Below are 22,130 nucleotides of genomic sequence, written 5' to 3'. Positions count from 1 at the left end.
TGTTACTCTTGCTTTACCATGCAACATCATTATGCAGAATTCCTTTGAAGGCAACTATTAATATACATATTTGCCACCCTATAAGTGTCACCATCTGTCCTGCTTCCTGCCTACTGTCCTGGCAGCTGCTACTTTGTACAGCTGGCTGCCACCACTCTCCCTATCACCTGCCAACCCTGAAGATTCCCACTGCCATGCCTACTCAGTCATCCTCTTCAAATCATTACAAAATCTTCAAGGCAATGAAATGAGGCATGAAAATACTTTCACTGCATTGAAAGTTCTCATTTGCCATGTGTGACAGGATATAACCAAAGAAAACAAGAGAGAGAAAATTTCTTCCCACCAGGAGTGATGCCCTTTCATTTTGTTTCTTGGGTTTGTTCTAGTCACAGTGACTTGAGAATAATGTTGCAATTCAGTTGTTAGATAACATCATAACCTTTTATTTGGGAGTCAGTATATATACCCCTACCATTTTTCTCACAGGAGTCCAGAGCAGCATACACATAATTTTTAAAATCATTGAATTAAAACCAATGCTAAGCTACATACCTGATGGGGAATGCAACCCCATCTAGAAGAGGTCACACGCCTAACTCCGGGACTCAAGAGCCACATATCCACAGTACCTCCACCGTCTTATCAGGATTCAGCTTACTGTACTCTAGCCAGCCAGTCTCTGCCTTCAGAAACCAGTCTAGCTCATGAACAGCTTCTCCTGATTCAAAAGGAATTGCGAGATAGAACTGCATATCATCAACATACTGAAAACGCCTCTGTCCAAATACTCTGCCCCAATGATAGGAGCATAACCACTACAGCTTGGTACCACGCAGTATCAATCCAGCAAGCAGCAAGATACCATGATTAATGGTATCAAAGACTGGCAAGTGGTCAAGAAGAGTCAACAAGGTAGTTTTTTCCCATAAAGGTCAACAATCAGGGCAACCCAGGCTGCTTTGGTGCCAGAACCAGGCCTGAAGCTAGACTGAGATGGGACCACTGGTCCAGTTAGCTAGGGATGATGGAAGTTGTAGTCCAAAACAGCTGGAGGCCAAGGTTTGGGATAACCTGGTCTAGATAATCCATTTTATTCTTACATATATTCAGTCAGTCAGTTCCCACTCTCTCTAGGTGCTTCCAGATAGGGAGCTTAATTTGCAAAAGAGTCACTGAGTTATTGCCAACAAGATGTTGTCGTTATACTTACTGGATTTCCCTGGGAAAGGGTAAACCTGGATTAAATGGAGAGAAATATTGGGGGAGGGAATAAGGGCTGGCAGTTTGATGCCAACAATGGCATGTAGATTCTGCACAAAACTGCACAACTTGTGTGCACAAGGAAACACCTTTAATCGTGTTGCCCAAGAAAAGGATATTTATGACTGGACAGTAGTTATCAAACAGCTCTGGGTCCTGGGAGGGGCTTTTTAAAGAATGGGCATGTTTCCTTCATGGTGGCAGACACCCCTCCCACAGTATTTGAGTTGGACTTTGTCTCTGTGAACTTCTGTTCTGTTCTCACTTACCCTTCTCTGCAGGGAAGAAGCATAACATACATATATAAGCCTATTTATTAGAAAATCTTTATCACAATGTCTGCATCATCTAGGGGAACAGAGGATATGAAATCTTTTTATAATTTGTGTTTCCAACGCTACTTTAGAGGGGCAGGCCCTAGGCAGATGGCAAAAAAACAAAACAAAAAAGTGTGTACAATTTCCACAATAAGGACGTGAATCAGCAGGGCTACAGACTGTGCAATTCACACACCTTGAGTGACAACATGAAGTCTCTTTAATTGCCAGCCATGAATTTCCTCCTAGTTACTGCACAATGTGTTTGGAGTGCAATGCCTGATGACATCACTGCCCACTTTCACAGTTTATTGTTACACAGAAAAGAAGTTCAGTTCCCAAGATAAAGGACAATTCTGAGCTTCTGAATGCAGAAGCTAGCCATCCGTTCATGCTGACAGGACATACAGTTAAGGACACTGTCAGAATCAGAGTGGAACATTTTCTAAATCATTTGCAATTGCCACCCACAGCGGGTTGTTAATGGCACGTTGGCACCAATCAACAGCATGTTGTTTATTACTGTCATCAAACACTTCTCTGTTCTCTCACTTGACCAGCCTGCAACAGTGCTGGGCAGAAGGAGATGGCTGAAAACCAGCTGAAGTAATGGCCAAGGTGGCTTCTGAACACACTCAAAGATCTGTCGTTCCAGTTAACTCAAAAAATGAGAAGCTTTGTGATTCATCTGTCTAGATATCCCTGCACACTACCAGCATGGTGTAGTGGTTAAAATGCTGGACTAGGACTTGGGAGACTAGGGTTCAAATCCCCATTCATCCAGGAACACCACTGAGTGACATTCAGCTAGTCACTATCTACCTGCCACCACTGTTGTGGTGGTCAATGAAAACAGAATCCCATTTCATATCTCCATAGGAAAAGCCTAGCAATGAGAAGCATTTGCAAAAGTACCAAAACAGTGTCCCTGGAACTAACTATATAACACATACTGTTCTCTAAGTTTACTTGCGAATGAGGACACCACGAATACCTGTCTCTGCTCTTCGGTTACTGAATGTTACTTCCTCCCCTGAAATTTTGTTCAGACCCATCATCTGATGACAGCATTACAAAATATTGAGAGTAAATAAACGATTACAGAACAAAAAACACACAGAGAGATTTACCAATGTACCTGCAGTATGGAATGAAGGGAGAGAGCACTAAACAGGTTGAAACGCTTCATCTTTCTTAGCTGAGATATGAAAACTGTGGTTTTATGTATTTTGTGTAGTTTACTTTTTTTCCCCCAGGAACACGCTTCAGCTTTCCACCATGAAATGAAACAGGACAACATATTGAAATGTACACATATGGTTGGCAGCATCTAACAAACTCATCACTAGATTAGCTCATGGTTCATGTCCTCCCACTGATCTACAAGCCAGCAAATAGTATAAGAAAATATGTTGTACAACAGCAAAGAACAATCAAGAAGACCTAGCTGGTTTAGAATCTGCCTTATCTTGATAGATGTGGTCTGTGACTGAGTTCCTCATTGAGCTGAGTCTGCACAGGAAGAATTCAGGTCAGACACCAGGGAAAGACAAGGAGGCAATTTATCCCTTTTCCCTGCCTCAGACACCCAATTTGTGTGCTTTTGCAAGTGAAGGGAAGAGTCACTTCCTCTATTTTTGGAGGGGGTAGGGTAGAAGAAAGAAAGTGACAAAATAATGAGCGGGAAGCAAGTTTCCAAATTAAATTCCCTATGGCCATATCTGTACATACTTTATCAACATACAGGAACAGATGCCAGACACTTTGGGCTCCTCTTTTATATACGTTGTTAAGCCTGACTGGTGGTCTGCCATAGGGCCAATGCAAAAGCGCTTTCCTGACAGGCAGAAAGTGTTGGCTAAAGTTCTCTGTAACAGTTAAAACTGGAAATATGACAATCTCTGAAAAGTAGTACTTACCTAGCTTTAGAAGGCGTAGTATGACTCCAGATAAACCATTTATTTTCTGCTTAAATTCTAATGTAAAGGTAAAACTGCCGACCTTCTGATCAGCAAGCCCAAGAGGCTCAGTGGTTTAGACCACAGCACCACCTGCGTCCCTTTTAAATTCTAGTATACAGTGGTTTCAAATACGGTATCCCAAGATATCTGTGCAACAGAATTTCCCTTCACTGTCTCTTCTCCCGGCACACTCCTGAACCCTGCCCCAAATCTGCTCCAGAGGGTTAGGAGAACCCCCCAAAGAGACTAACAGGGTGCAGGGGGTAAAGAAAGGGAAGGGGAGTTTCACTGCAAGCCATAACTCTTTACAGTAATGGAATTTCTCTGTTGGATACTGCCCATAATATTTAAATTATGAGTATTTTTACAGTCGGATATTATAATCCAACCATAATAATGCTGCAAAATGTCATGATCCAAATCAGATTCTGTTCAAGCTCTATGAAAAAAATACATTTTGATAGGCATAATGAACATTATTCTTCTTATGAACTACTATAGCCGATAGCTAACCTGCCATTTCTGAGATTCCAATTGATATGTACAGACAAATTGGGTCAATACCACTAAAGAACAAACCATGAGGTTCCTTTTGCTTAGGGTGCCACTACTTTGTGGGAGGGATTCAAATGCAAACTGGAAATTTAGGTTTCCACAATTAAAGTGAAGTAGAACACACTGTTGTCCTGGCACAACAGATCCACTTTATTTATTTTTTAAAAAATTGCAGTTAGGACTGTGATGGGGAAATGCATAGAAAAGGATGGGATAAATGGATGATTAACAAGAATATATACATAAACACCCTGCAAGCAAATCAGGATGAATGTTCATTGTTGTATAACCATCCTGCAAGCAAAGTAGAACAAATGTTCAATAAAGATCAGACATGCTCTAACCTCCATGTAAGCTTTTTTGAATGAAATCAGGAAGAAAACACAATAAAGAGGTCATCTGGAGGAGGCATTAGCCGTCTTACTGTCAAATGTCAAACATCCTGTTGTATTTTTAAAGGACAGTATAAGGAGAGGTGGGACGTGGGTGGTGCTGTGGTCTAAACCACTGAGCCTAGGGCTTGCCAATTGAAAGGTCAGCAGTTTGAATCCCCGTGACGGGGTGAGCTCCCGTTGCTTGGTCTCAGCTCCTGCCAACCTAGCAGATTGAAAGCACATCAAAGTGCAAGTAGATAAATAGGTACTGCTCCGGCGGGAAGGTAAATGGTGTTTCTGTGCACTGCTCTGGTTTCGCCAGAAGTGGCTTAGTCATGCTAGCCACATGACCCGGAAGAACTGTCTGTGGACAAACGTCGGCTCCCTCAGCCAGTAAAGCGAGATGAGCGCCGCAACCCCAGAGTCGTTCACAACTGGACTTAACTGTCAGGGGTTCTTTACCTTTACCTTTTTATAAGTAGAGGTAGACATCAAGCATGCAAAATTTCATCCGTATAATTCATTTCCCAATAACAGTGTTCATTAGTGGTCAGGGCAAACTACTGATTCACTAGTAAATTTGCATGCATGAGGAACTCCCACAGGTAGCTTGATGGGAGGGTGAGAAAGCACACTCTGTAGAGGATAAATGGTTCTTATCCAGGATGGTTAAATCCTTCCTCCAGTATCAGAAGATAAACAAGAAACAAGACGCTGTACAAGACAGAGCTTTGGTCTGAGAAAGCAGAACTCAACTTAAATTCTGACAGCAGGCACTCTGGTCTGTGAATCTCAGCTATTTGCAGCAAAGGAGTTAAATGAAAAAGTTACATCGAGCAGAATGTAAATGCACATTAACAACATGTACAAGTGCTCCTGAGTTTAATTGTTCTGGTTGTCACATATGAGACCATCCTTCAATATAATGCAGAACCGCTAGTCTAATTTCAGCTCCCACACCTTTCACCCTTCCAATAATTATGCATTGTTCCTAAAATGCCATCCCATCAGCATCTACTTCACTTCCTTTGTTGCGTGACCTCCACAAGTCGAGTCAGTCAACTGTTATGCTAAACTTTTAAACTGAAATTACTATAGGCTCCCCCAAATGCAAAAGTTATTAGCAGGGCAGCAATTATGGAATGGAGAAAATGCAGTGCAATGGTCACTGCATTTCTATTACACTGCAGAGATGAGCCAACAAAACAAAACAAGATTGCCTCATTTGTATTGCATTCATATTAAAAATGTAGGCTGGATTTTATTCCAATGCAAGCAGACTCTTATAAAACATCTTGTAGACCTCAAATTTAAAAGGCTCCATTATGTACTAACAGAACTGAAATTGTATCCATAACTTTAACTTCTTCCTTGGCATTAGGCTTGCCAGAATAAACTGAATATAAAAGCTCTGCCTCATGTTCTGTATGAAATACTCCTGTATGTGTGTTTTCTGCATGGAAAAAAGGGGTCTTGCCACCTCTAACAGTTATTGTTAGATTAATCATTTCTTTGTGCTCACAGTGGGGGAACTTAAAGATCACTTAAAAATACCAGCTTATGTCTCTCACCCCTATGGATATGCACTAAAATGTACATGGGCTTAAAATGCAATCAAAGTGCAGGATCATGTCTATAATTAAACTCCATTGTCTACAGAGCACACATCCCTTAACAGAGCAGTTGGAATGGATACGGCACTTCCAGAACCAAGTTAGGGGGAAATGAACTAAGCAGAAAGGCACAAATCAATGGTCAAGACTTAAGCAAAACCTAACCGGTAACTCCATATGCATTTGATCAATGTGAGATGAATTTATTATAATTCTTGAAGGCATTTTAATGAGCAACATTGTATTCATGGTGAAGTGTATATGAAGAGGGGTTAATTGTATGAGTTAAAGACACACATCTTTTTAAAAATATGGCTCCTCAGTTGGAAAGAACTTAAGTTCTGCATCACATACATGCTTGGATTTCATGGGTACTTCTCAAACCAGTATCAGAGAATAGCAACCCTATTGTAAAAATCTGCACATAAATTAGGCCTCAGTAATGGACCTGACTGAGAAGTTCAATTACTGTAAAATTGTCATGGGCTCTCATTTTCTGAATTTTCAGCACCCATTAGTTTTGCATTGTATTGCCCTGTGACTTCAAAAGCCCCCAAGACTTCTCACAATCACATGAAACAAAATTTAAAAAAATTATCAAAATAAACATTAATATTTGTCCCGACAGATAAAAAGAGTGAAAAGCAGAATCAAAACAGCAGTGACAAACAAGATAGAAGCCAGGATCTTAAAATAATACAAAAGCTTTAGACAACAAGGCAAGATAGAATGGTAACTCAAAGATTAGGCTTCTAGCAGGAAGCTATACACATGCAGCCTCTGCAGTGGTTACATATTTCTCCATTAAACTCTGGAACTGCTTTACTTTATCACAGTTTTATTCACCTCTTCAAACCAAGGTCATAGGAATCTTGGTTACAACAGTGTCAAAAGCCACGCTTGATCTATATTCCAAGGCTTCTCAGAAAAGACACAGAGAAAACTGGGCGTAGCTGAGACACATATCTAGGGGAAGAGAGTTTTGTCAGATTAAGTTCTCCTACCATTTCTTCACAATACACTGTGCAGAATTTTATCGGTGCTCCAGCTGAATTAACTTCAAAATATGCAGCTGGCTAGAGTCTTCAAGGCATTGTCCAAACGCGCTTACCTTTGAAGAAGCAGTCTTCGTTGTGAACGATGGTAATCTTTTGCTTTTTCAGGCAGGCGGCTCGGTGTACTTCACAGTGGTTTTCGTAGAATTCACCATCTGAGCCACACACAGGCTTGAAGTGAGGCTTGCAGTGCTCCATGCAGACACACTCTGCTTGCCCTGTTCCTCTGTTAACAACACAGTGCCTACCCAAACCACAGTACTTGTTTTCACACGATCCAAGGTGAGCATCATGATTCGCGTATCCTGAAGAGAAAAATAAGAAAATGCCATCAGATTGTATGTCATCATCACCTGAGGGTTACTGTCATACACAAAGTGCTCAGAAATAATCAAAAGCAACGAAGAAACAAATTCTGGAAACCAGCATAGTCTACTCCATATCCATCTATTGCTACACAAGAATAAGGGGGCAGAAATAGAAAAGGGTGGTGTATACTGGGGTGGTCATCAACTAACCTTTACTCAGAGTAGGCCCATTGAAATGAATATGAGTTACATCCATTAATTTCAATAATGTCTATCAGAGTCAAAGTTAGTTGAATGCCACTCCTGGAATTTGCAAGAAATTGTTTTGGAAAGCAGACTTACTCAACGTGATAATTTCAGCAATTTTCCTGTCAATGAAAATTGCTTTTGGACAATTCAAGTACTCAGGAGTCAGGGGAAATTTTTTTTGGGTGGGGGAAGACTGAGGTATATGTCCTAAATGGAAGGGAGAAAAAGGACCCAGCCATGGTACATGAAAATCTGTTTTAAGATGCACTTAATGACATTTAATGGTGTTGTTGATTAGCGGTGGCTTGTTCCTATTGAGCATGGTGGGGTGGAGCCCAAATAGCAGGCGGAGCCTGAGCCAATGACAAACAGAATTAACTGCTTCTAATTTTGTCCCTATCCTTCTTTCCATTGAGACTAAGGAGGCAGTGCCACCACCACTTGGAATGGATGTAGATAAGAACAAAGGCTAAAGTCCATTCATTTCATTGGAGTAGCATATATACAGTAATTTAGGGCTGGAGTCCTAAATATGTATCGGGACCTATACAAGGAAATAATTCATATCACTTCAGACCACTGAAGAGAGCTTCTTCACATGCTTCATTTGAAAGATCAAAGTCCTGCAAAACCAGTTCTGTTCTCCTTTCCTGCTACTCGAGCATTCTTCATTGGAAATTCCAAAGAGTGTTACCCAAAGCAAACACGCCACAACTGAGTGAAATTCTTAGGTGCTGTCTCGGAAATTGGGTTTAACATCCTGAGGGGCAGTGCCCAGTTGTGCACCTTCAAAGAAGGCCTCATCCTGGGATTCAGTCCCCAAACATCACAGGCTCTTCCCCAGGTCCTCACGCATGCATCATAACATTTTTTTAAGTTCAACCATTGGAAACACAACACCATCTATACCAATAAAAGTTATATGTGCATCTTATTTAAAGTATCGACAGTTCTTGTAACTCAGGTTCCCTCCAGAAGCCCTTCTTTTTATTGTGCATTCTTGATCATTTGTACTCAGGGGCAGTTATACACAATCCTGCTTTCACTACTGTTCATACCTGCAAAAAGGGGGGGGGGGTTAACATGCAGTTTTGTTTCCAATCAGTGCTTACCCATAGCATCCTACTGAAATGTTGTAGCTTTTCATGTTTGGGGATAGGGGTGTCCTGCTTTTGTTGTGCTATAGTGCAAGGGTGTTGCTCGAGATGACAATAATGTGGCAGCATTGGGAAAGCACTGTAGAACAACATGTGGATGGTTCAGTATAAATTCATTGCTAGTTCACTATTATTGCATGAATGACATGTGGTAGAAAAAAATTAAAATCAAGGGGACCTCATTCTGCTGAGGAGTGTGTGTGTTTGTAGAATTGGTTGTCATGCAATCTATTAAACACTTTGAGACTTCTGAATGCTGGCCTACATACTATTTTATTCAAGGTTAATTAGCTCAGATTAGTTTAGGTAAAGTAGTCAGCCTATATTGACTCCTACATCAGCATACTTACAGGGGATTAAAAGCCTTCTGCTGTGTTCAGTTTAGCCCTCATTCCCAGAAAGTCAACCTTAGTTAGGAGAGGGAACTTTGACCTGCTCAAACAAGAGCTGAGATCCAGGGGGTCTTGTTCTGCATGAGCAACACATTCATATGCACACTAGGTTTTCTGTATTATTCTCCCTTACTATAGCTCTCTATGCGGCTCATTTGTGCAAGCTGATAAATAGTTTAAATCCAGCAACAAACCCTGGGAGTTTTGAAAGTCTCTTATTTGCCATACTTTTTTTTTTTAGTGGCACCAATGGGGAGACTATATTACTGGAAACTCTGTGTGTGAGAGAGAGAGGCAGGAGGAGAGAGAGAGAGAGAGAGAGAGAGAGAGAGAGAGAGAGAGAGAGAGAGTCTATCTACAGTACAGATCAGTATGGATTAATGAATCCTCAAAATAACACCACCGAGGAGAGGGCTAAGAGAGACCTAGTGGAATTATATACTGCAGATTGCATAGCATGACACAAGTAAATATGATGATATACTGCAGATGCAGTTATTCTATTCAGTGTACTGTAACCATAAATTCTATTTGCACTCGCTTAAAAAAAAAAAAGTAAAGCACTATCAATTATTTCAAGAGGTATGAAAAACGCAAAAGCATATCTTCAAATTCCCCGGGAATATTTTGTTACATGGCTATATTTCTATTTGATTTTCCTGAGCAGCTAAATTCTTCAACACATAACACATACTCATTGGTAAGGAATACTATATGCATGTATGAGGTAAGTAGAGATGTGGACAAAAAGGACATACACTCAGAATGTTTGATTCACACCCCCACATCCCCAGCGCAACTCAGATGATGCAAACTAAGAATCTGTCTGTATTTGTTATGTATTCAGTGGTCTGTGTTTGCCTGAGCTTGAGTCTGGACTAAGGAATCTGAGCTCCTGTGTTCTGATTCGATACAAGATATCCAATCACAGAACATTTCAGGATGCGGGCCTCTGCCATTGGCCCTTAAACTCTGAGTCATGATTTGCTGCTTAGAAGTTTAGACAGCCAATCACGTTGGGAGTGGGAGTGGCCCAGGCTTTCAGAAATTTATATAAGCAGTTGTTTTGCCCCTGTTGTCCAGTTCTGTTAGTTCAATAAAGTTCCTTGCTGTTATCACTGTGTCTTGCCTCGTGGGAACCCACCTACACTTAAATATTCATGTACACATATTGCTTTACAACAGTTTATCTTGTAGGCACAGTGCATGCTCAAATACTTCCTCACCATGTGTAACTCACTACCATAAACATTGAGATAGCAGACATAAAATAAAATTTTTGGGAGAAAACTGATTTTCAACTGTAACTACAAAAACTGAGAGAGAAACTGCTGTGGATTTCTTATTTGCTAACTTGAGTAGTTTTTCTATTACATACTTTCAGCAGCACATCCATATTAATTATGCCAGAGTTGTTATATTCCATATAACTCTATGCTCAAATGTATTTCTCCTAAAACAAATGAGTATATATCTGGATTTTAATGGACAGTGCACTTCAAGGAAGCTCTACAGAGACTCATTAACCATTTTGTCCAAGCCCGTAGGGGTTTGGCTGCACCATCAGCCTGACAAAGATCAACATGCAGGTTCAGGATTGTGCCAGCGCTCCACACATCAGCATTGATGACTACACGCTTAAGGTATGCACTGAATCAGGAAGGTTTTGGGCATCACATGGCAGAACAGAGTCTCAAACAATGGTGTGCTTTCCCAGCCCCCATTCCCAGCATGTTTGCACTCCTTTCTCAGTGATTTCCTATGCTAGCTTGGTCATCTACATCTATTGCTGCCAACAATGTTGACAAGCAAACATCTTCAACAGATGCCACTGGCTGCATTCAGTGTCATCTGGTGTGATGATTGACTCCTTCAAGATTCATTTTCAAAATTCATCATCATCATCTATATTATCATGCTGTACAGAAAATGAATGACTTTTCGTACTCCAGGAGGAGACACAATTGGGCCTCCCCTGGATTTCCGAGAACTGCTTTTCTTCACTATCCACTATAAGCTTCTTCATCAAAGCTGTACAATGAGTTTGCACAAGCTATCAAATCAAGACAGTTCTCCTTCCTGCCCATTAGCAGGAGGTCTATCAGCTCTGTGCTGTGGAACAGCATGCTGAAACATGCCAACAAATAGCAGCAGTCATTCCATTGAAAAAAACAAACATTGATGCTTTTGGGTGGCCATCAAACAGCTGAACAGTGACATAGCCTTATATGCACAAAATGCTTGCAGTACAATAACCAATACAGACAAGCAACAATTAAAACTGTAAACCAGCCATTAGTCAGTGGTTAATAGAGTAGTTCATACAACATGCAAATACACCTTCTAAGTGCATTTGCTGCAATTAGACAAAGTGTAATTCATTTGTACAATATACAGAAAGGTCATTGTACTATTCAAATAAACAGAAGGATCATATCCATTCTGATATTAATTTTCTATGACTAATGGTAAACAACGTCCAGGCAGATTAAATCAATTTTATCTAGTAATCATGGTCACACATACATTCACTTGCACTATACACTAGATAATTCACAATCGGCAGCTTACATAAACTGGATATAATTTAATCGTGGAACAATATGTCTTTACATATTGCATAACAATATGCAGGGCACACATGGTTTGAATTCTGTTTTACTGGCTGTGGATAGTCTTAATAAGAATGCCTACTAACATTGCAAAGGTAAGAAATGTATAGCCAGCCTGCAATGTCCTGTAGGTGACTGTCTCCACTGTTCACCTGATGCCATGCCCACTTACACATTGGAACATGTAGCTGATGCCAATTTCTCACTTTGCATTACCTATATCATACCAATTGCAACATTAGTCTGTTGCAAAGCATAATATGCAGCCTTCCAGTGTTCTGTCAAATGAAGAGATGAGTTTTGAAGGACACAAGGGTCATGAAGGCTTTCCAACAATTGTGCTTATTGGAGGAATGTAACTTAGATGAGCTTCATATGTCTTTCCAACATCCCTGCGATATGGGCTTTTATAGTAACAAATGAGAATGAGTCCTTTTTGAAACAGTATTTCCAATAGTATTTCCACCACAGGCACTGATTTGCACCCAACATTGGGGTGCTGACATCACTGTTGATTTGGGAGAGACCTACCAGGCCTGATTTGACATCCCATCAGGCCACGCCATGTCAGAACGACATCCTGCCAGGCTTCCTCTGCCCCCCTCAAGATTGAGGGGGGGGGTTAGTCCCATCTCAGCGGACATGGGGGGGGGCTGTAGAGGCTTCAGCCCCATAGAATTCGTGTGCCTGTTTTCCACCACCCTCCCACCTGCAAAACAAATATTTTGATCCTGAGCTCAAATGTGTTTATTTGTTGCTTTGTATTTTCCTAATTTCTTTGCCAGATTCTCCCTTACTATGAAAATGAGAGAGGAGCAAAGCAGGAACATTATACCTGATTTAAGGAGATCTCCAAAGGGATAAATAAATTAGGTGGTGAGCCAACAGGTGAGGATGATAAAACAGCAGTGAAATGGGTCATGGACTATCAATATGCAATTGACAACAAGTCACTATTATGATCAATTAACTGTTCAGTGGTAGTAGTAGATTTTACATTATCTAGGTGCCAAATGTATCGGCATTTACTGTACACGGAAGGAACATTTTATCTGTCCTAAATTTAGCAGGCTAATTATTATTCCTATGTGTATGAGGCATCAGCTGCCAGTGTAAACCCAAAGTCTTTTATACAATACACTGGGATGGGGAATGTTTTTTAGCCCAATACCTGCATTCTGTTAAGGACAATTTTCTGAGGGGCTCATGCCACTGGTGGCCAAGGCCAGAAGAAAAAGTTGGCAAAGCACCAAAAGTAAATTTTAGGTTTGTACAGTAGAGTCTCTGTAAACACTTGCACACCCCTCTCTCCTCCATTCGGACAAGCAAGAGGCATTATCAGAATTGAAGGACACATTGCAGCCAAGACAAAAACACTTGGGTAATAAAACTAGGCTAGTGGGATGTAGCTGGGGGAGAAAGGAGAGAGAATTGCCGAAAATTTATTCCCTTCTCATTCCACCGACAGAAGCCTTAGTGGCAGCTGAAAGACACCACTGGATGCAATTCATTACATATACAGAACAAATTGTTAAATGTCCTGCTTGGGGTAGAATTGTCAAATTCTTGAGGCCGAATTCTATAAATCATTACTATGCTTGGATTGGAAAGCATACAACAGATCACAGGCGGGCAAGTATTCAGAATTATTGCACCATATGGAGACATCACAATGTACTGTGTTGCTAGACTTCTTTTTGGGCTTCATTTATTATTGTAATTGACTCTCTACTATCTGAAGGGAAAAGGCTAACAGTGTAAAGAAAATAATTGGACCGCAGAATATTGGTGCAATGATATTACACCCATTTCCTCCTAGAAAAGATGCTTACTGTGACAGCAATTATAAACCCAGAGAAGCTGCAAAAAGAGAAAATTCAATAATCCTTGCTAGGGATCCTTAGGAAAGGGGTCAAAAATAAAACTTCCATTTTTTTAATGTCCTTATACAACCTAATGGTGTGACCACACTTCGAGTACTGTGCACAGTTCTGGTTGTCAGGTCACAAAAAACGATATTGCAGAGCTGGAAATGGTACAGAAATGGGGAGCAAAATGATTGGAGACCTGGAGTAACTCTCCTACAAAGAATGGTAACTTTTCAATTTAGTAAAAAGGTGAAGAGTGGGGGATATTAATTAATGTTCTTACATTTATATCTCCCCCCATTTATTCCATTGTGAAACACAAGGCAGCATCTACATGTTTCCAAGACTCACCCAGACATTGACTGCATCCAGACCTGCTTAGTTTCAGGAAAACAGTTTCTTTCTGTGACTTCAGACTATATCCTGAGACTATTTATATATGATGGGTATATATACAATTGTGCATGGTATGGGATTAACTAAAAAGAGAACGCTCATAATGGAATCAGATTGTTAAGAGTATTTTTATGGCAATAAGAGTTCTTTGATGTTACAGTCATATTCCCTACTTTCTAAGAAGCAATCATGTATATCATTACTTTCTACGTGTATTCTTGTTTGAAATGGAAAGATAGATGGTACTGGACTTTCTGTCCATGTTCAAAATAAATTCATATTTAAAGTTCTATTACATAAAGAAAATAGACATAAATGTGACGGGTTTAAGAACAGTATCCTTCTACACAGAACATGTCTTTTCTCCATGCCCTCAAACATCAAAACAGGAAATGGGGAGGTTATAGCTGGTGAGTGAAGGGTTAAGCATCTTCTATTATTGGGCAAGGTGATTTAGATGGTGGTCGCTGAACAACTCCAGGTACGCCTGGAGGACGTGGATCATTTGGATTCTTTCGAGTCGGGATTCAGGCCTCATCATGGCACTGAAACTGCCTTGGGCACGCTGGTTGGTGATCTCTGGCGGGTTAGGGGCAGAGGTGAAAGCTGTTTCCTGGTCCTGCTGGATCTCTCAGCGGCCTTTGCTACCATCAACTATTACATCCTTCTGGACCATCTAGAGGAGTTGGGAGCTGGGGATACTGTTATACAGTGCTTCTGCTCCTTCCTCCTGGGTCGTGTCCAGAAAGTGGTGTTGAGGGATGAGTGTTCAGACCCCAGGGCTCTCACTTATGGGGTGCTTCAGGGTTCTGTCCTCTCCCCCATGCTTTTTAACATCTACAATGAAGCCACTGGGAGAGATCATCAGGGGGTTTGGGCTGGGTGTCCATCAGTATGCAGATGATACCCAGCTCTATCTCTCCTTTAAATCAGAACCAGTGAATCTCCTGTGTGAAGGAGGCAGTGAATCTCCTGTGTGAGTGTCTGGAGGCAGTTGGAGGATAGATGGTGGCTAACAGATTGAGGTTGAATTCTGTCAAGGCAGAAGTACTTTTCTTGGGAGACAGGGGCTGGGTGGGGCACTCCCTGGTCCTGAATGGGGTAACTGTGCCCCTGAAGGACCAGGTGAGGAGCCTCCGAGTCATTTTGGATTCACAGCAGTCTGTGGAGGCACAGGTCAATTCTGTGTCCAGAGCAGCTGTCTACCAGCTCCATCTGGTACGCAGGCTGAGACCCTACCTGCCCATGGACTGTCTTGCCAGAGTGGTTCATGCTCTAGGTATCTCCCAATTGGATTACTGCAATGAAGTCTCTGTAGGACTACCTTTGAAGGCAGTCCTTTTATATCACGTCTGAAGGCAGCCCTGTTCAGGGAAGTTTTTAATGTCTGACATTTTGTTATTTTTTATATTTTGCTGGAAGCTGCCTAGAAAACCCTGCCAGATGGGTGGGGTATAAACAATAAAAATTTTATTACTGTTATTATTGCTGTTATTAAGTATTCGGAAAATGAGGGGGCATACTAAGTATTAACTTTTTCAAATTAAAAAATGCTGACAGTGTTGTACACCATGCATTTAATGTAATAGATAGTTAGACCCTGATACTCATTAATCACAACCTTAAATTAGCAAAATGTACCACTTTCAAACAAATGGCAAACTCAATTTCATTTCATGCGGAAATGAGAACACCATTATGTAAACTGGCAACAAATTGGCAAGGAACCATTTCTCAACTGTTACACTCATCTCAGAACCGGATGAAATCACAGATTGGGAACAACAATTTGGGAACAACTGAGAAAAAGTCTTTTAAAATCTGAGCAATTCTGATGTAGTGGTCAGAGCTTAGTACCCCAACATATGCCAAGAGGAAGAAATTGAGACATGTAGGTTCAATGCCACTGCCAACTAATCATTGATTTAAGGCATTTATATATAGTCCTCAATAGCTAGGCAGCTGAAGGCAACAATAAAAACAAAATAAAAATACATACAACAAAGCAGGTCACCAATATAACATATAAAAGTAGCACAAAAACATGAATGGTGAGGCTAAAACTGATAAGAACTGGAGAAGTTTAAAAGGCACAGGAGAATAAAATTGCATTTGCCAGGTGCCAAAATGGTGCCAGGTGAGTCTTTAAGTCTTGAAACCAGCTGGGACCCTTAACCAAAGCTAATGTCATGGCTGGTTGTCTGGAGACAAGCAAGCCAGATGGCAGGTAGAGCAGGCAGCCTGGGAGCTAAGTCTCTTTTCGATGAAGGAACCAGAGCACACTTAGCAGTTTTTTACAACAAAATGGAACCCTATTGATTCCTTGGGTCACTGATGAAATTGTAGCTACTACATCTCTAGTGAAAGGTAAAAAGGTAAAGGACCCCTGGACAGTTAAGTCCAGTCAAGGGCGACTATGGGGTTGTGGCTCTCATCTCACTTTCAGGCTGAGGGAGCCGGCGTTTCTCCACAGACAACTTTCTGGGTCATGTGGCCAGCATGACTAAACCACTTCTGGCACACCAGAACACCATGACAGAAACCAGAGCGCACAGAAATGCCATTTACCTTCCCACTGCAGCGGTACCTATTTATATACTTGTGTGCTTTCAAACTGCTAGGTTGGCAGGAGCTGGGACCGAGCAACAGGAGCTCACCCCGTGGCGGGGATTCGAACTGCTGACCTTCTGATCAGCAAGCCCAAGAGGCTCAGTGGTTTAGACCACAGCGCCACCCGCGTCCCATATCTCTAGTAGCGATGTTAATGGAGCACAGTAGATAGCAGGCTTCCATTCACTACTCTGAAAAGCTACCTATTGCGGCAGAGATTAAGGCACCCAGTTTGTACTGTCAGAAAGCACAATTCAAAGTCCCTAGTGGCCTACAATTAGAGCTTGTCCACACTTCTGCTTGTCCCGTGCTTTCTAAGGCAAGGAACTGAGAGGTTTTTTGTTTGCCCCACCACTTTCCCCAGGAAAAATCCGCTATTTACCGCTGAATTGTAACAAATGTCAATCAAAACCTCTCTGACCTGTGCCTACAAAGCAGGGAGCAAACAGAATAAAATATAGACGGAATTCAAGTGTGGATGAGCCCTTAGTCATCACAGCAGTGGCAAAAACAAGAGTGTGTGTAAAAGGAGAAGTGGGGAGAGATAATAGTGGATAAAAACAAACCTCAGATGATTAATTAAACCAATTAATGCACACAGCCTTAATTTTAACATGCTTTTAAAATGGATAGCTCCAACTAAGCAACTATTTTAAAAAAGGTATAAGTAAGAACCTGGGGAGAGCTGAATAAATTGTTCTTACCTGCGCTAAGTGATGGAAATTTAATTACTACTTTGACAAAGCACTGCAGCTCTTTATGAAGGCACTGCTGTAAAAACAACAGCAGACTTTCCCCATAATCTTTGATATCTAAACAGCAGTTTGGATTATCTTGATAGCCAAATACATAAATGTTTGGGGATTACTGACAAGAAAAGCTTCTTACAAAGGAACAATTTGCAGGCTGAACAAAAGATAGGGCTATAATGCAAGTATCATGCCGTTTTCCTTAAGTCTGAGCACTATTAAGCAATTGAGCTGCCCAAAGAAGGGCTTGATGATATTAAAAAAAGCAAAGCTATAGAAATGGTCATGTAATTGACATTTTAGGCAGGATTGAAAATTAAAAGGGCACAGTCTCATTTAAAGATCTTATGTTCAAAAACTCATGTTTTACAAATAATGCAATCAAAATTATTAAACATACAAAAAGATAAACAGTCAGAGTTAAAAAAATATCCTCAAAACTCATCAGTAGCCAGTAAAAACCATGGTAAACAAAAATGTTTCTATGCTGGAACTGCATCACTCTTTGCACAAGACTTATTTCTGGAGGAGACCAATCCAGAGCAGTTCACAGCCTCCATACAGGAAGCTTTTTTTTTTTTTTTTTACATTATTGCTAAGTATTGAATCACAGTGGGCTAGACCTGTAAACGTGACCAAAACCTATACTAACAGCAACTGCTGCGATGCTTCATAGAATGTTACATCACTCACAGTCAAGAAATGCCACTGCATAAACATCCAAATTCCACTGGTATTATGTCACTCTGAAAAGAGAAAGTATTCAGAAATAGAAGAAGTTCACAGATTCAATAGCTATAAACTGGGCTGCTCTTCCCTTCTGACAGCTTTAGATTGTAAGATCATTGAGAACAGGGACCTATCATTTTATGATTATGAAACTTGGCAGAGCATTGTGTAAATTGCTGGTGCTCTATCTGCAAATAATTTTATATAGTTGACAAGCACACTCCACCCCATTCCCCAGACCCCCTTTTAGCAATGTTTTCAGTGACTTCCAGGTTTGCATGTGTGCACGACTGCATGTCATTCGGACACACGTTAATCAGTCATTGCCTGTAATGGCAAGTATAATTGGGTCAATGATAAATTGCAATCATTTATTTATAGCATAAAAGTTGGTTATCTGTTTTGGGGCCAACTACTGTTGGCATAAGGAAGAATGCATAGGTTTGAGTTATACAAAACACTTCAGACTAGAAGAATGGTTAGTCAATTGACAGCTATCCAAAGAACAGCTTGGTTAGAAGGCAAATATTTTTTTTTAGCCACTGTAGATATTGCATTTCCTTTTGTGACTCATTTCCTGAGATCTTGAATCTATTATTGAAACATTAAAGTCTGTAATCCAGCACACAGATACAGACATGTAACTCCCACTGCAATAAATGGGACTTACGTGCAAGTAATTGTGGGCGGGATTGAGGCTCAAAGGTTTTAGTTGATGCTGAGTTAATTTGTCTGATTATTTCCGTTAATCACTAAAAAAAAAAAAAAGCCAGAAGAATATCAGTCTGTCACCCACAAGCTTTAAACCTCAAGACAACTTGCCGGGGAGAAAAGTAGAGTTGAAAGAGAATCCAGGTGAAACTTTCAGGGAGGCAGATGGATCATAAGAAACACAGAGCATTTAAATTCCTTTATACTATACAGCCAGTGAAATTCTGAAGGAAAACTGAGTTCAGAAAATGGGAAGAGTAAACCTAAGACACTCAAATGCAGCAATAACAGTCCAAATAAAACTGTCATGTGGTAGGATGTCAGCCCTCGGAGAAGAGGCATAAAATGTCCTGTCCTCCATCTGCTGGAAGCCAAAACACAAAACACCCTGATTCATAATGATAGTCAGTAGAAGCTGCCTTCCCATGTCAACCCACCGGTGTAGCTATTTTTCTACTGCCAACAGTTTCATACAGGAGTTTTTCCTAGTCCCAACTGAAGATGTCAGGGATTAAACATGGAATCTTCTGCATAGAAAGCATGTGCTCAACTGATTCAGCCGCAAAAGGGCTACACCCTTCCTCAAAAGGGTTAGACAACTCATAGAGATGTACTTGTGAGTGTGCATGAATAACAGTTTATGTGGAAACCACTATACTCAATAGATATATAGTTGCTGTGAAAGAAACAAATAGAATGCAACACTCATGACTAGAGAGTCTCATGGAATACTGAGGCTATGGGAGAACATGAAGTTATAGTCTTCTGATATCATTTTAAAAGATCCAAAATAATACAGTATCAAATACATTCTATTTCTGTCTTATGCATTTTGACTCTTCCATAATATAATTTCAACCTATTCCAAGTCCATAGCATGTTGTGGGTGTTTTTTTGAACCGCTTTAAAATGTAATTTGAAAATTGGTAGGTGAATTTATACAGTAATATGGCAGAAGGACAACCTGTGTGATAAATTACTTTCATAGATCCAATACATTAGAACTATATTTACAATACATTTTCTTGCTAAGACAAGACACAGAAATGCACTCTTCTTAATCTGTTTGCAAATGTGAATACCCTACCCAGCACATTCCCAAAGGCAATTAAAAAAATTAATAAATCATTTTTGCTTGTTGTTTATTGATCAAAACAGGTCCCTTTCATCCTAGATTCAAACTCTTGGAAGAAACAAGCACAAATTTAGAAGTACTCAGCACAACTGACCTACTTTGTATTTTTGTAAGAAGGGGATATATTCCCATAAGACACCTAAGAATAAAACTTGGCAGTATTAATGCATTTGTGCAACTTGATATTTTGGAAAATTGACCTTCTGATCTGAGGTATTATTTCTAAAGTTTACATAAAGGACATTATTTATTTGCGGGGGGGGGGGAGAGGGCGAGTCAGTTTATAAAATTTTGATTTTTAAAGTAGTAGCTATTCTAAGCCAAGGATCAACATAAGACCTCTGGAATAGCTGAGATCTCAAGAGACCACTGGCTTCACTGAAGTTCTGATTCAAAACTTTCATTCCTTTTTTAAAGAGTTTAAAATATTTGCAGGATTATTCCACACTTTAATAATGTATACTTGGATTTCATGGATTTTACAGAGCCTAAATTTACAGTGTTTGAGCATCAGTTTCAGTCATTTTTTGTTGGACAGATCTTGAAAAATAAAGGATTCTACAATGTGGCTTAACATTTAGAAAACTAAATGCCGAAAAAAAGGTTTTATTAAAGAATTAAACTGTTGGACTACTTTACGCATGAGATGCCTGTGGATATTATCTTACAGTAACATTTACTGAAGCTCTTCATTTTTCCATCCAAACTCTTTGTATCATGTCTTATATTAATGAAACATCATTTAATATCCCACCATTTAAGGCTTTTAATCTATGTTACATAACGGTTTTTTATCTACATCATACTTTGCCCAAATCATCATCATCAGCTCACAATGTCAGAATAGGAAAAAATATATAACAGCTCAAGTTCATTAATTAGTATAGGCAGCTCCCCTTTTATGTGGGGGTTACATTCTGAGACTCCGCACGTCGGTGAAATCATGTATAATGGAAACCCACTGAAAAAGCCTGCAAACCCCCTGTTATGCACCCTCCCGCACTCCCATTATGCCCTTTTAGTGACATTTCAGTGATGTCTTTATGATGTTTCCAGGTTACTTTCAGGTTTGGCGTGATGTGCCTATACACTGTAGCAAACATACTGAACACGTGTAAATGCGGGGGGGCTGCCTTTAATTACATGACATACGAGCAACATTTTAACAAATCACAGAAACATTTCAACAGGCCAACATTTCAAAAGACCAATTGATAGTATAGCCAGAGTTGTACCAATCACTGACACCTAGACAGACACCGATGTCAAACGTCTAATAGTATCTAAGTCTTCTTTGACATCAGGCGTCCAGCTCTAAACCCAAAACAAAGGATGCACATAAATTCTCAAGTCACATTAGTTCAAAGTACCCTTCGGCTCAGGAAAGAGGCCCTCCTCTCATTAAGATCCCAAATGCTCTGACCTCCCAATGCAATAATGTGTTATACAGAGAAGCTAGCAATAACAACAAAGTTGCAATATTGTCTGGAAATCTCGACTTTACCAGGATCTTTTCACACAATCTCTGAATGGTGAATAGAGTTATAGAGAGAAGTGGGGGACCCATTCTAATCCACATTTCAGGCAATATACAATATTTCTTGAGAGGCAACTATCTATAAATTCAACTCCCAACACTCTGGGAAACTCATGTTATAAACAGCTGTTGATATTGGTGTCAAAAAACCACAAAAAAGTGCTTTTCTGCCTTATGTTGAAATGCTATAATTTTTTTGTTTTTGTTTTTCAATGTAAGATAATCACAAAAAATTCTCATTTAGGTTTTAGAATTGAAAAATAATTTACAGTAGCGAAAGTAGGAGTTGCAGAGATCAGTGGCGTAGCGTGGGGGGTGCAGGGGGGGCGGGCCGCACCGGGCGCAACATCTGGGGTTAGGGCAAATCCATGGGTTAGGGGGCGCAAATCCACGGGTTAGGGGGCGCAAATCCATGGGTTAGGGGGCGCAAATTACTTGCCTTGCCCCGGGTGCTGACAACCCACGCTACACCACTGGCAGAGATGGTCAAGAAAGGTAAGTGACCCCCCCCCAATTTCACACAGTATACCTCAGAGATA

The 22,130-nt window shown here is 40.4% G+C and overlaps 1 protein-coding gene across 2 annotated transcripts in view; it reads right to left on the bottom strand.

The window, feature by feature from the left end:
- Nucleotides 1-22,130, bottom strand: part of FSTL5 (follistatin like 5) — a 327,643-nt gene that overhangs the window by 202,230 nt on the left and 103,283 nt on the right. For both annotated transcript variants that reach the window (XM_083631144.1, XM_083631145.1), the window contains exon 4: nucleotides 7,195-7,443. In XM_083631144.1, the coding sequence (XP_083487270.1) occupies nucleotides 7,195-7,443 (249 nt within the window). The remainder of the gene's footprint in view (nucleotides 1-7,194; nucleotides 7,444-22,130) is intronic.

This window comes from Podarcis filfolensis (assembly GCF_964270895.1).
Source record: "Podarcis filfolensis genome assembly, chromosome: 9".
NCBI classification, from domain to species: Eukaryota; Metazoa; Chordata; class Lepidosauria; order Squamata; family Lacertidae; genus Podarcis; species Podarcis filfolensis.
The sequence above is the reverse complement of the archived record's forward strand: the minus strand, read 5'-3'. Positions and strand labels throughout refer to the sequence as shown.